This window comes from Drosophila busckii, chromosome 2R (assembly GCF_011750605.1).
Source record: "Drosophila busckii strain San Diego stock center, stock number 13000-0081.31 chromosome 2R, ASM1175060v1, whole genome shotgun sequence".
Classification (NCBI taxonomy): Eukaryota; Metazoa; Arthropoda; class Insecta; order Diptera; family Drosophilidae; genus Drosophila; species Drosophila busckii.
The window spans coordinates 23,065,532-23,079,639 of NC_046605.1; the positions used below are offsets into that span (position 1 = coordinate 23,065,532).

The 14,108-nt window shown below is 33.6% G+C and overlaps 2 protein-coding genes across 10 annotated transcripts in view; one reads left to right on the forward strand and one right to left on the reverse strand.

The window, feature by feature from the left end:
- LOC117135093 overlaps positions 1–14,108 on the reverse strand; it is a 92,906-nt gene that overhangs the window by 65,276 nt on the left and 13,522 nt on the right. The window lies entirely within an intron of this gene.
- On the forward strand, positions 4,270–6,398 carry LOC108602033. 9 transcript variants are annotated; one of them, XR_001915228.1, is made up of 5 exons: positions 4,271–4,657; positions 4,936–5,341; positions 5,703–5,967; positions 6,073–6,126; positions 6,295–6,398. XR_001915228.1 is itself a non-coding variant. In XM_017990041.1 (4 exons), exons 1-3 carry the CDS (start codon positions 4,567–4,569, stop codon positions 6,104–6,106), a joined length of 531 nt encoding a protein of 176 aa, XP_017845530.1. In that variant the 5' UTR covers positions 4,275–4,566; the 3' UTR covers positions 6,107–6,126; positions 6,295–6,396. The 9 variants fall into 9 exon arrangements, 4 of the variants coding, with proteins under 4 accessions (XP_017845526.1, XP_017845530.1, XP_017845529.1 ...); XR_001915230.2 differs by lacking the exon at positions 5,703–5,967 and adding an exon at positions 5,434–5,545 and having other exon boundaries at positions 4,452–4,657; positions 6,295–6,394; XR_001915227.1 differs by lacking the exon at positions 6,295–6,398 and having other exon boundaries at positions 6,073–6,214.

The following is a 14,108-nucleotide window of genomic DNA, read 5'->3' on the forward strand; positions in this document are numbered from 1 at the left end:
AGTCTATAAATTAATTTCAAAAATTTACCATGTGCTTGTTGTACGCCAGGTAGTGTGATCTGAGAGCAAAGTGGTCTAACTTACGAAAGCACACACATCTGTAATTTTCATTAAAATCATCCATGTAGAGGCATATATCAATAAATATCGTTACGTTAAGTTAAATCCTCAAGTTATCGAACAATTTAAGAATTGTCGAAAATTTTAATTTATCCCTAATTCCAAAATGTATATAAAACATATAAGTGCTTGAGATCTGTAATTTCCACAAAATTCTATTAACATTATCTAAGGTGCTTCACAGCAGGAAAATTTTGTCTTTATACTGGGAAATCGGGAAAATTTAATTATTCTCTTAATAAAATATAAAAGAAAAAATTTTATATTTTCACTAAAAAAAAGTGTACAAATTAAACTTGGGCGCACCCAGCTTTTACATACACTTTAACCAGCATCACATCAAACACACGCATGCACTCACAAGCACATATACACACAAACATCGGACGCGTTACAGATTTCCCTGTAGCGTCAGCAGCAACGCAACCATATTAAAAATTTAAATGCAAATAATTCCTAAGTTATTCATCCGAAGTTTTCGGTATCGGTCAAAAATATGACAAAGATTATGTGTGATTTATTTTAGATTTTTTTGTGGGAGTTAAGCATCTCACACACCACAGCGAATAAATCGCAGCGGCAGCGGCGCGAATAAGCCGCGAGATATTTACCGCGCCAAAATCGCAAGTTGGATCACACCACCGCGAATTTATTCGCTGTTTTTTCATTCACATGTGATTTTTAATAAATATTTTTCAATAAAAGTGAATGATTTTAAGTTAAAAACTGCTTCTCGTATTATATTATTATAATTATATTGTATTAAAAGCCAAAATATAGTAATTTAACATGTAAACAAGGCAAAAAATTCAACACATGCATCACATGTGACGTCATCAGCACAGAATATGAAACAATTTCTGCGCAATGTAATTTTATCGTTCGTGGCGGCAAGCGGAAAAAACGCTGCATGCGCGGTTCTGGAAAAAAACGTCTGCACATTCGCTCGTTCTCTCGAAGAATTCGCTCCGCTTTGGTGTGCATACGTTCATAAGACACAATGTAATTACATATTCGCGCCGCTGCCGCTGCAATTTATTTTTAATTAGTGACTTACACGAACGGCTAGAGATAAAAATAAATTGTTAACTAATATTCCAAGTTATCAAAAGATTTAAAAACAACAGAAAACCCAAAAATTCTTGCCTTAAAATGTGACAGCTGTGATAAATTTTTGCATCCAAATATTTTTTCCTAAAAATCTAGAAATAGAAGTTCAAAATCCTATATTTTACAATACATTTATTTTTCAATGGCTAGACCTTCTTTTGATACTGATATGTCAATAAGTATATTTAAATGGTGAGTACATTAAACTTTAGTTTCTTTTACATATATAAATACTTTTGAGCACCATTGTGTTTCAACATTTCTGATTGGATTACAAAAGCATGGAATTTTGATGTTTTCTACCATGGATTAAGTTTCGAGGAGCAGGAAGTGCTGCAGCATCTCAATAAAAATTAAGTAGTGCCAATGCATACTCGGAAGTGAGTGCAATTCGGTTTAGGCTACTACCTGAACGAATTGCGTTATATCCGACAGCATGTCGACTAAAACGTTGCAGACTTTAATAATACATATACAATGTAAGTTATAAATACACCTCAATTCAAAAATTTGTACATGTACATATGCACATGCATACAGGCATTCACATTATTCCTGTTTTACTGCAAGTCACTGTTCAAGTGGCTCTCTTGGTCAGCGGTACGCCAGCCTTATCACATATTTATTTCTCTCTCTCTTTTTATACACTTTGACATTTAAAAAAAATATATAAAGGAGTATCATGTCAAAGCAGACGCCATTATGAGCAACAATAAATTACTAGTAAAATTGCTTTCAGATCAAATCATTTCATTGGTGCTGCTACGTGCCACATAACTTTGAGTGACTTCAAGCTAAAGTGTTTTCTGTGCACTCCTGTATAAATGTATATTGAAGTACAACACTACTGGGCGGCGGAAGTTTTGTTTTGTAGCAAAATTTGATTTAAAAAAGTGAAGCATACAACACCACTAAGCTTAGTGGTAACACGCAATCGTATAAAAGTTTTGTTTTAAATATAAAATTTATATGAATTAAATTTATAAAGTTCATATAGCATTTTATAAAATAAAATCAATGCAATATATTTTCATTACAACATCAGTCCAAGCATTCGTATATTTGAACCTCTCTTAAAATTTAAGTGTATGTGTCATGTGAATGTAGCAGTGATCGAAAATATTCAAACTGGAGAAGGAATCGACAATCTACTATCCCTTCACTACAGAAAAGTAAATGCAAGATTTTCGATTATTGTGTATATTTTATGTGTTTTTAAAATTTGGTAGCGTCCAACATTAGCCCTCTTATTATAACATTTTAATAGAATTTAGAGATAAAACCTTATATGTACATCAGAGTTGGATGCGTATGTATGAGTGATTACTTGAACACTTGTGTTCGTTTACAACTACTAGTTCTACATTAATCTTAGTGTACACTTTAGTACTACTGACACTATAAGCTACAGTGGCTGTATGGGCCACTAAAGAATATTGTATTGTTGTTGCAGATAATAGTGATAAGAAAAGGTTCATATAAGTGTTTCTCATGTCTGTTTCTTACCTGTTTCGCGGCGGATCGTTGCAGCATGTGCTGACAGATGCAAATGGCTAACACTAAAGTAGGGTATGTGTGAATGAGATTTGGTAATAAATAAATTTTCAATTCTATTAATCACGTTCACTTCAAGTACTGTTTAATTAAATTATTGCATATATTGCATTCACTGCCTCTTGCAATAAAGGCGTTAGTCTCAGCAGATTTAATTCGTTTGTTTTCCTTGCTTTGTTTCGTACTCATGAAAAAGTATTTTCAAGTGTTTAAGTGCAAGGTGGTACATTTGTAGATACATTTCTTTGTGTCCTGAGTCTGTTTTGCACTTCTTTTTCTACAGTGCAACCCTTGTGCCTAAAAAGTGCCACATTTACCGTTCTCTGATGTACATATATGTATTTAATTCAGTTCATAGTATTCATGATAAATATCCACACAGTATCCAAATGGCATTATCTTTCTGAACAAATCAAAAATCAACTTCCAACTTTCGCTTCCATGGTCACAATCAACTCGGTAAGTTCATTAAGCTTTAATATACACAAAGCGTATGAAGAATCGCCGAACATCATAATAGGAAGTTTAGGCATATTTTGAATAATAAACGGTCGAAAAAGCACAGACAACTACAGGAAAATCGACATAAAAAGCGGAAATGCCAAAGAAAAACACATTATTACTTTTTCCTTAAAGAGCGCTTTGCGGTTTTTCGTACATTCGTACATTTGCACACAATTACAAATGTGTACATTCATATATACATATGTATGAACATTTAAAAAAACTCAAAACTCCCTCTCTTCCTCTAACATTTAGCATTTTGTTTTATTCAGGCATCCCATACCGGATAAAACAACCAGTGGCGCAAATGTAGATTACGGGATCGATTACTTCCAAAAAACATTTCCTCCAGTTACTTTTTAAGGCCATACCCGCTATGTAGGCAAGGTGTTGAAGATCTGCATTACTGGGAAATTAAGCCGTAAACAGGAGCCGAAATGTCATTGCAACATTTTAAGAATCGTATTTGCTTAATTTTAATACGTTTAAAAGCTTAGAAAATACTAGTGGGCATGAAATAGGATTAAAGTTATAATAAGATTATTACATCCTATATGAATCGGTTATTACGAATTAATAATTTTGTCTAATTTTATTTTATTTTTTAACTTAAATATTTATTTAATTGTTTATTACATGTCCTCTTTTGCTTTTTAAAACTTACTGTATTTGGCATCGTTGAAACTTTTGTACGTTGTTCATTCTTGCTATATAAAATATTTACTCAATTATTTTTATTTCCTTAATTAACTTAAATTAATTATATAATATTGACCCAAATATTCTTATTTCCGTTTTAAATTTATAGTATTTATTATTTTTTATTTTTATTATTAATGTACATAGATTATATACAACAGACAAAACGTAACGCCAAAGAAACAGTAATTAAATAAGTAATATATACATTTCAAAGTTCATATTGTTCATCAGCAATAGAAAACCTTTAAATTTTCGCAAATGTAATGTATGTAACGCCGCTACACATTGAGGAGTGCGCCACTGGGTAAATCCAAACATATACCAGTTGACCAGGTTCTCAATTTAACTTTCTTTCTCTGCCTCTAACATTGTCGGCTGCTCTCTACGTACATATGTACATACATACATATGTATGTTCGTTTAAGATAAATTTTCAGCTCCCAGCTACGTTTATATGCGCTGAGCCATCGGTGTTGATTCAACAGTTTAGTTTCCAGCTTTGAGTAATTCGGACAAGTTTGAGCTGCAAATCATTTCATATTATTTTAAGTTAAATAAATACAAAATCAAGATAAGATGTGGCAAATGCTGAATATAGTTTTGTTAACACTAGTCTACTCCAGACTTATCAGCGTCAGTGGAGCTGGCAGCAAGCAGCCGAATCATGGTAGGTCAAAATGACTCAACAACGCATTCAAAAATGGGGAAGTTCGAGCTGCTAAGAATCAATTCTACGATACAACCGGTTCTTCCATTTTATAATTTGTTTTTATTTCTTTTTACCGTAAGGTTTTGATAACTGATGTGTGTATATCTATGTATGTTTTATACATATGTATGTAGAAACGCTTTTTCTTTTATGTAGTTTTCAACCATGCTTAATCAGCACAATACATAAAACATAAACTAATGTATATGTATATGTTTTTTGAACGCTTTGAAAAGCTGTTACAGATATCTGGGCGCAGGACTTAACCGACACTTTTAAAATAGAAGGTAGCGATCAAGGCATTCAAAAAGTGAACCTGAAATGTGGAGCCAATTCAATGAACGTGATGCTGGAAACTGAGAAACCATTCACAGGCGTAATGTATACGCGAGGAAGTTTTTATAAGCAAACAGCACCTTGCTTTATGAAGCCAACTGCAAGTCAGGGGTCGCGTAAGCTGGAGATGAACTTTTCATTGGATCAATGTCAAACAATTAAAGATGGTGAACTTTATACAAACATAGTGGTCATACAAAACGATCCAGAGCTTATCACACCTGGGGATTCCGCTTTTTCGTTAGAGTGTGATTTTCGCCACCCCCGCAGCCTTGATGTAGAGACTACTATGCAGACCAGGGACAGGTAAGGCACTGGGCTTAGAGTCCGTAGTTGTACATACCAATGTAATTTTTATTTGTAAATACACATATTTGTGTACGTATGATCTAAAATAGAAGTCCACAAAAATTGCATGGAACACGAGGTGAAACTGACGCCCGCTACCAATAAAACTATGATCTTAGACTACTGTTCTTCAACGAATTACATCCAATATCTGTACTTAAGGTACAAACAGTTATTTATCGACTTTGTACATAACTAACTTTTTATTTACTAACATTAGGAAAACTAAAGAGTAGCTTATACGTGTTCATACATAAATACATCTACATACATACATATATAACTACACAATTTGCATGTATCCGTATACATTTCACAGAATTGCAACAAGATCCAAAATTACACTCAATAGTCCCGATCCTGCTGCTCTAGCTAATAATCTACTACACTATTCGGTGTTTAGCAACAGTGATACAGTTGAATACATACCAAAGCTTAAAGAATTAAATAAAACCAATCACATGGGCACCGTAGAGAAGTTGACACTGCCGATTATACACGCAAGAGATGAACTTTAATATAGAAAATACACATAAGTAAAACAAAGTAATTGACATTGCATTACCATTAACACCCCAAAACAGGTGAGACACAGTACACAATTCCTATTCTTCTTCATACAGCCCTATGATACATTCATATATACATACATATTAATAAATTACTTTCTTGTCATTCAATATTCACAGGAAAAATGCATTGAACAAAACATCGCCGGCATAAATACTATACAATTACAACAGGTTGTTTTTTTATTTTAAAGCTCTATATTCATCATATCCTGTGATATTTATTTAAAATCGTTTTAATAAAATGAAAAATAATAATCTATTTTTAATATTATATATTATAATATATATTACGAAAACGTTGACGTGATTGGAAATGGTTGACCCGGGATTCGTTATCAGCTTGAACATCCATTCGGGATTACGGTGGCATTTTATTCGCAATGCCCATACTGGGCAGTGTTATTAGCCAGCCGACATTACAAATCAATATAGATATGTAGAATTTTTTATCATTTTAAAGCATTAAACTGCATCTCTACTAAAACTGTAAAAAATACAATATATGTTTATAACAAATCAAAATTTTCAAAAATAGATTTCAAATCGATAAAACGAACTTTTTAAAATCAGTTAAAAACCCTCACGTAATAACAGCAAATAGACATATTTCCACTGTATATGTGTGTCATATATAAATAAAATATCACGAAGCTCTGCACTTTTTAAGATATTTCTCACACAAGTGCAGAAATTAGCTATATTTTTTTTTCGGAATGTTGTTGCTACCTTAATTTCAAAAGTGGAATTTGTGTTGCCTAAATCAAGCTTGCGGATGATTTTTTGGCTGATTTGAAGTTGAATTCTGTGACAGCCAAATAAGGAAATAATATTATTTATTCGTAAAATTTATGCCAAATGTAGCCACTTATGTCAAATTATAAGGAATATGTATAGTTTTATTAGTTTTGAAGAATACTCTTGAAGCAATATATAGTAATAAATACATAACAATTTGAGCAACAGTGTGCTCCTAAAGTTAGCATAAATGTGACACCCAAATTTCCTACCCAATTAACCAATTATATGTAATAATAATTAGCTTTGTTACTAAGCGTGTGTGCTCTTATGATTGGGAGAGTATAATATTACATATGTTTATGACTCGTCTATAATTGTGTAATTAATAAACTGGTGTAGCGACACAGGAATCGACTGGCAAGACAATTAGTAGAACGAATCATTATAGCTTTAGGAATCTCTTGCGACAAATGACCCTGAAAATTAGAAAAATTTCAAAGGGATTGGAGATAAAATAGGAGCTGTCCATATATTACATAAACGCCTAGGTGGTGGGAGGGGGTCAAGGAAATGAATATGTTTGATTATACGAGGAGGGAGGGGGTCTTGGACAATGATTACGTAATCATTTAATACAAATATTTTTGTTAAAAGTATTTGCTTAAAAATTTTATTTTCGCGCCGATTACTCCGCCATTAAGTACCGAATGGAACTCCGTGGAATCTCCGTTTGAAAATATAGATTAAAAGAAAAATTTGCTTATTTTTTTCTTGTGATTACGTAATCATTGTGGAGACGGGAGGTTTCATTAAATGATTACTATGATTACCATGGGGGTAAGGGGGCCAAAAATCGCCGAAAACGTGATTACATAAAGTGAGAGAGTGCACATTAAGATTAGTAAAAGTATTCTATTGTTTAGTTGTTTCTGTGGCATAAATAAACTAACAATTGTTTTCGCGGTTCTATTGCTGTGTTGTTTTTGTTGGTTTGAGCATCTCTTGTATACGCTCTCTCCAGCTTACTCTCTGTTTCTTGTGCTTTCTATTTTTTAGAACGGTGCTTGCAATAGTGTGTGTTTTGTTGTTGCATTTTCACACAAAACTTACTAACCCTCTAATTTAACGTACTCTCTTAGTTGTGCGCTCTTAGTCGTTGCATTAGCTGTTAATATTTTTGTTACTCACATACCCTTTCGTAGAGCATATACATTTGGTTAAGATGTTCGCTTGCTGCATAAAAAATTGAGCTAGAGCAACCAAATTTGGTTGTCCTATATCCAGGACACTACGCTGTTATTATTATTTTTTTTTATTTTCCTCCCCCCTCCCCCGCAAATCGAAAAACACGATATATAAGGCAGAAAAATCTTTAAAAAGCTGAAATAAATCACAAAATTGCCTAGTCATGTTTTCGACCGATTGTGAAGATAGACAGCGGGGTGCACGTGCTGACGCGCCATAGAAACGTCCGCTGCCGACGCAGCGGCGGCGTCGCTACAGCGAAAACGAGCTGTGACGCGTTAACTGTTTTGTGTGTATGTGTTTGTGAGTGCATGCGTGTGTTTGCTGCGATACCCTAGTCAAAGTGTATTTAAATGTTGGTGGCGCCCAACTTTAACCTGTCCACTTGTTCGTAATTGCGCTCACACAAAACTAACTAACGCTCTCATTTAACGTACTCTCTTAGTTGTGCGCTACTAGTCGTTGCATTAGCTGTTAATATTTTAGTTACTCACATACCCTTTCGTAGAGCATATACATTTAGTTAAAATGTTCGCTTACTGCATTAAAAATTGCAAATGCCAAAGCGATGCAACTGCTGAGTGCATCGGATGCTGGCTGTGCAATAAATTTATACATGATTAAGGTTTCACGATTAAGGTTAAATATTTATGAACAAGACCGGCTTAAAATGGTCATGTGAATCTTGTCGTGAAGCTGAGGCCGACATGTCTAGGTTTATGCGACATACTAAGCTTAATTTTTATGCTCTGCGAAAGAGTTTTAATAAACTCAATGATGAGTTTATAAGTATGGAGACTCAGTTTAAAGCTCCTAAAGTTTTAGACGAATCCCAGTTGGCACCAGCAGTAACACCTAAAAAAAACTAATGATGTAACATTGGTAAACTGTCCAGTAACACCTGTTACTGCAGCTTGCCCTAGTATGTTATAAATGATTATGAGGTTGGTCCGTCATCTAAAATTGTTAAAAAGAGTGTTAGATCGCCTGGTGATAGTTTCCATACTCCGCGCCCTGCTCCTAAGCCCTTATTAGCTGTTCCTTTACGGAAACAAGTTTTTGTTTCTAGGCTTCACCCGGATACTTTGGCTGAAAATGTAATTGCTTACATTCAATCAAAGATTCCTAACTCTATAATCACTGTAGAAAAATTTAAATTTAAATATTCTAGAGAGATATCTTCATTTAAATTAAATGTGCACCAGAATTATTCAACACTATTTGTTGTACTTCTATCAGGGCACAAGACTTGCTTGTTAAAGAATTTACATTTAAAACTAGCCGCAACACATTGATCCGATTGTACTTGTTATCAAAATGGTTTCTTCTTCTTCATTAAAAACTAATTAATTCGTTTGTTTTAGCATATAAAAATGTTAGAGGTATTAAGTTTAAATTAATTAATGATTATAATGTTCTTGCCGTCACTGAAACCTGGTTAAAGCCTGAAATTTCTAGTTCAACAATTTTCACAAATAAATATACCACTTATAGATGTGACCGTCTGTCATGGGGTGGTGTTAGCGTATTGATTGCCGTTGAAAGCCGATCCTTTTATCGGAATTAATTTGTTTCTTATCTAATATGGAGTTTATTGCAGTTAGAGTGACTGTTTGCCAAATTTCCTTCTATATAACATGCTCATATATTCCACCTCAATCGGATGTTACAATTTATAATGAACATCTATTTAATATACAATTAATATCCTCTAAGCTATCTGAAAAGGATTATTTATGTGTATTAGGAGACTTTAATTTACAAGAAATATCTTGGTCCACTATGGATAACTTGGTAGTTTCTACTAGCTCCAACGAGTTCATAAATAATTTACTGGATCTTTCACTTTATGAAATAAATAATGTTCCTAATTGTAACAACCGATTTCTTGATCTTATATTTGTATCGGATCATTCAGCTAGCGCAGTTAGCTGGACTTCCAAACAATTTTCTGAAATGGATTTCCAATTACTTAACTAACAGAACTCAGAGGGTGATTTTCAAGTCGGCTGTTTCCAAGCCAGTATTCGTAACGTCTGTTGCCCTCAAGGTAGTCATCTTGTCCTTTGCTCTTTAACCTATTTATTAACGATCTTCCCTCAGTCATTATGCATTCCAATATTTTGATGTATGCTGATGATGTGAAGCTGTGTCTATCATTTAGAGACATGTCATGCAGTACTTTATTGCAGACCGATCTTGATTGCTTTTTTTATTGGTGCAAAAATAATTTATTAAAACTTAATTGCTCGAAATGTAAAGTTATGTCATTCCATAGACACTCGCCTCACATCGACTACTACATGGATCAATTGCCTCTCAACAGATTATCGGAGGTTAATGACCTGGGTTGCTCCTGTAGTAAAGCTGGAATTTGGCACAAACTGTTTCCTAACTGTCAGTAAGGCAATAGTTCTCGGCTTTACAAACGAATGGGCTAAAGAATTTGATGGGGGGGACCCTTACAATAACTAAAAAAAAACTTACTTTTTTAATATTAAAATCTCTTGTTCGACGATTCTGGAATATGGATTGTATTTTGGTCTCACAATACTCTGAACCACCAGATAGTATTGAAATCTGTCAAAAAAAAATGTTGTATTATTTGCGATTTGTTTATGACGCAATTTTTGTCATATTTATTTATGCAAATTACTTTTAATAGATCTTCCATCTTTAACTAATCGACGAATCATGCTTGGCGTCATGTTCATGAATAAATTAATTAAAGGGGAAATTGATTCTGTCATATTTGTTGGGTCAACTTAATTTCTCGGTTCCTATTAGGTATACTCGAAATTTTGTTTCCTTAACTCTTAATAATTAATTATTTACTGCATGAGCCTCTTCGAGTTCTCTGTGCTGATTATAATAAAATTTATTCTGTTATCAACACAGAGACCTCAGAGTTTATTACTCCAGATCTGATTGGGTTTTTCTGGGTTTTCCCCAATCATTGCAACAAATGTTGGGTCTGTTTAACACTCCCAATATTTAAGGTTTTAAAAATAAAGATATAATTATAAATTACCTTTAAATTTAATTTTACATATTTTGTATTTAAATACTATAATGTAATTTTTTCTTTTGCTGTCGACTGCTCTTAGTTGACATTAAATAAATAAATAAATAAATTGGCGGTGTATGCCACCTTGTCTTCACCTTCCACCTTGTTCAGTATTCCTCTAAACCTGATACGGTTTTTGTAGTGTAACCCTATGTTGGGTTACATTTATGTTAGCGGACAGTAACTCTAAGGTTTGTAAGCAGTAACGGAACTGTTGCGCTTTTAACTGCAACTTCCTTTGGATATAGAGAATCGGGGGTGTGCACTATGCTACGCTCTGAGGATGGCTCGCCAGATGGGGTCGGGGTGTTCCTATCCCTATTTCCAATAATACCCTTACGACACTACATAAATAAAGTGTAAGTGCACGAGATATGGATACTCTAAAGTAATACAAAAAAAAAAAAAGAGAAATTATTTAGCTCTGCTAACAAAACTATTCCCGATGTGCGGATATGCAAAATAATCAACCGTAATTTTATATGAACATGTTGTTGTTGTTCATGTGCTCTCTATACCCTCCCTACCTTTGGCAATTGTTGAGCTAAAAATTGAAATTGCCCCTAAATAATTACACTTGATATTCTTTCATTATGACGTACTCATGACGATCTACAAGTTTATTAGAACATCATGGTTCTTTTAAAATAATTGATATTACTTAACAAAAGCAACAGAAAAGGTAATTCATATTAACATAAGTTTCATTTCGTTAAAGTAACACTTCAGGTAATTTTCTAGCCTTCCATAAATTCAATTAATTTCATTGCAGGTTCAATTTGAATCAGATTAAATTACAAAATAAATTTAGGGATAATAATGGTAATCATTATTACTAAATGATAATAATTTACAAAAAAAACAAAAATAATAATATTATGATAATTCAGAAAAAAAAATAATATAATAATTCAGACAAAAATAATAATTTTATAATAATTCAGGAAAAATAATAATAATTGGAATTATTCAGCAAAAATAATAATATGAGAATAATTTAGTGTTAATTACTCACAACTTAATTCCTTCGCTGAGTCCGTTGGTACCAAGAACTGATGCCTTGTTGCTGCTATTTTTAAAAGACTTAAATGTCTAAAATGTTTTAAATGTTTTAACTGGTTTTAAAAGTTTAAGAATTATTATTATTTTTTATTTTTATTTTTTTTTTTTTTTAAATCAAAATGTTGGATGTAGTAGTGAAGCGTTACGTTACGTTAAGTAGATTAGATTACATATTTTCACAAAAATAAATTTATAACTAGAAGATTATTATTTAGAATAGTAATTATAAAACCATATGTTTTATGTGCAGGCGCACGACCAAGTTCACTGCACTTTACGATTAGGCAAAATCAAAGAAAACGAAGACCGAAAATAGCATTGCCCAATGCAAATCCACATGTCAGAGTGAGAGAGAAAGAGAGAGAGCACTGCAAGTCCAGATAACTAAGCTGCCAATCACTCTCAGATGTTGAAGACGAATCGCACAGTGGGACAAATAACCTCTCCACGTCATCAAATTTATTCTGGTACAGTCTGCACGCTGATGAATTGTAGCAATATACAGCTAGGCAGCGGTCAACGGCTAAGTTAATATATAAAATATATATATGTAGATAGCGCCAAGCGCGCGATGCACTTGCCGTCGACACTGTAATGCTGTCTTCCCACTAAGAAATAACACCCGCATTAGCTAGAAATTTTAACTAATAAAAAAATAGAAATATCACCTGGTTAAATCGATTCCACTCCAAAAAAAAAGAATAAACCACAAGAACAATCAAGCAACGCTGCGGAATCTAGCGAGCGTGTTGCTAAATTCTTGGATTATTTCTGGTACAGTTTTTATATATATATATATATTTTATCTTTTTTATATATATATAAGCACATGTCACATGTGTAAACGCACTTTATAATTTAGACACTTTGGATTACTAAACTGCACTTGTCTCATTGGCGGAAGAACAGAAAAGAACATTGCTCTGATTAAAATCGTTTGCTTACACCTTGCATTGGGTCATAGCGAAGAGTTTCAGCGGTATCGTTCCAATGAATGAGCGAATGCAAGAGAACGTAATGAGAGAGAGAAAAAGTAACGGTGTCTGAAGCTGCGCGCTAGAGTCAACGTGATGTGAGAGAGACAAAGTAACGGTGTCTGAAGCTGCGCGCTAGAGTCGGCTTAAATGACAATGGTCTCTTTGCACATTTTTGCGAACAAACAAATTTATTTATAAAAAAATACATGAAATTGGTTTCGGGGTAGTAATCTGTCCACTACAGAGCACAGATAATGCCATTGAAGCTTACGAAGTGGCAAAATCTGACTAAAGGACAGTTTGCTACCTTGTCTGGATATCTTTCAAATGATAAACTCCAATATTCTTGCCTTGTTAATTCTCAAGCTCATAGTAAGTAGGGCTTACTCTGCGCATAACTTTAGCTTTGGCGAAAACAAGATCGAGTTTCTGGCTAAACTTTTTGCTTGCGTTACTTTGCGAAAACTTTCGAGCAAATACACATTGACCTAGTGTTAGTTGAATTGGCCAAAAGTTAAAAAGTATGGTGAATAACCCGTAGTACTGTGCAAACTAGATCTAATCGCACCATTTATTTCACTCAATTTCTGATCCCATCCAGTATGATCAGTTCCAATATAAGCACGTATTGCTGTTAAAACAGATCTGTTCAACCGTTCGCTCGCGTTCGCTTGCGGTGAATATACGGCCGTGCATATATGCTTAACAGAGAATCGAGTCAAAAAGGCTTCGAAGTATCCTGATCGAAATTGCGAGTCATTGTCGGTCAACACTGATTCAGGTACCCCAAAGGTGAAAAATATAGAGTTCTCCAGGAAATCACAGATTTTTGGTGACGTAAACCGTTTCAATGGGCAAAGAAAATGAGACTTTGTTGCGTGATCGACAACTATCAACAATCCCATATTTCCAGCTTTAGATCGAGGATATGGTCCTAACAAATCTATATACAATCGCTGAAATGGTCTGTCAGAAATAACTGGTTTACCCATCGGTGGTTTTAAAACAACATTTGGACTCTTAGTTTGTTTACAAATAGAACAATTTCGAATGTATTCACGAGT

Excerpts from the sequence above, each read along its gene's own strand:
- LOC108602033 (XM_017990037.1), top strand. The coding sequence starts at position 4,567 with ATGTGGCAAATGCTGAATATAGTTTTGTTAACACTAGTCTACTCCAGA. Across the intron at positions 4,658-4,935 it reads CAGCAAGCAGCCGAATCATG|CTGTTACAGATATCTGGGCG; the intron begins GTAGGTCAAAAT and ends CGCTTTGAAAAG. Across the intron at positions 5,342-5,702 it reads ACTATGCAGACCAGGGACAG|AATTGCAACAAGATCCAAAA; the intron begins GTAAGGCACTGG and ends TACATTTCACAG.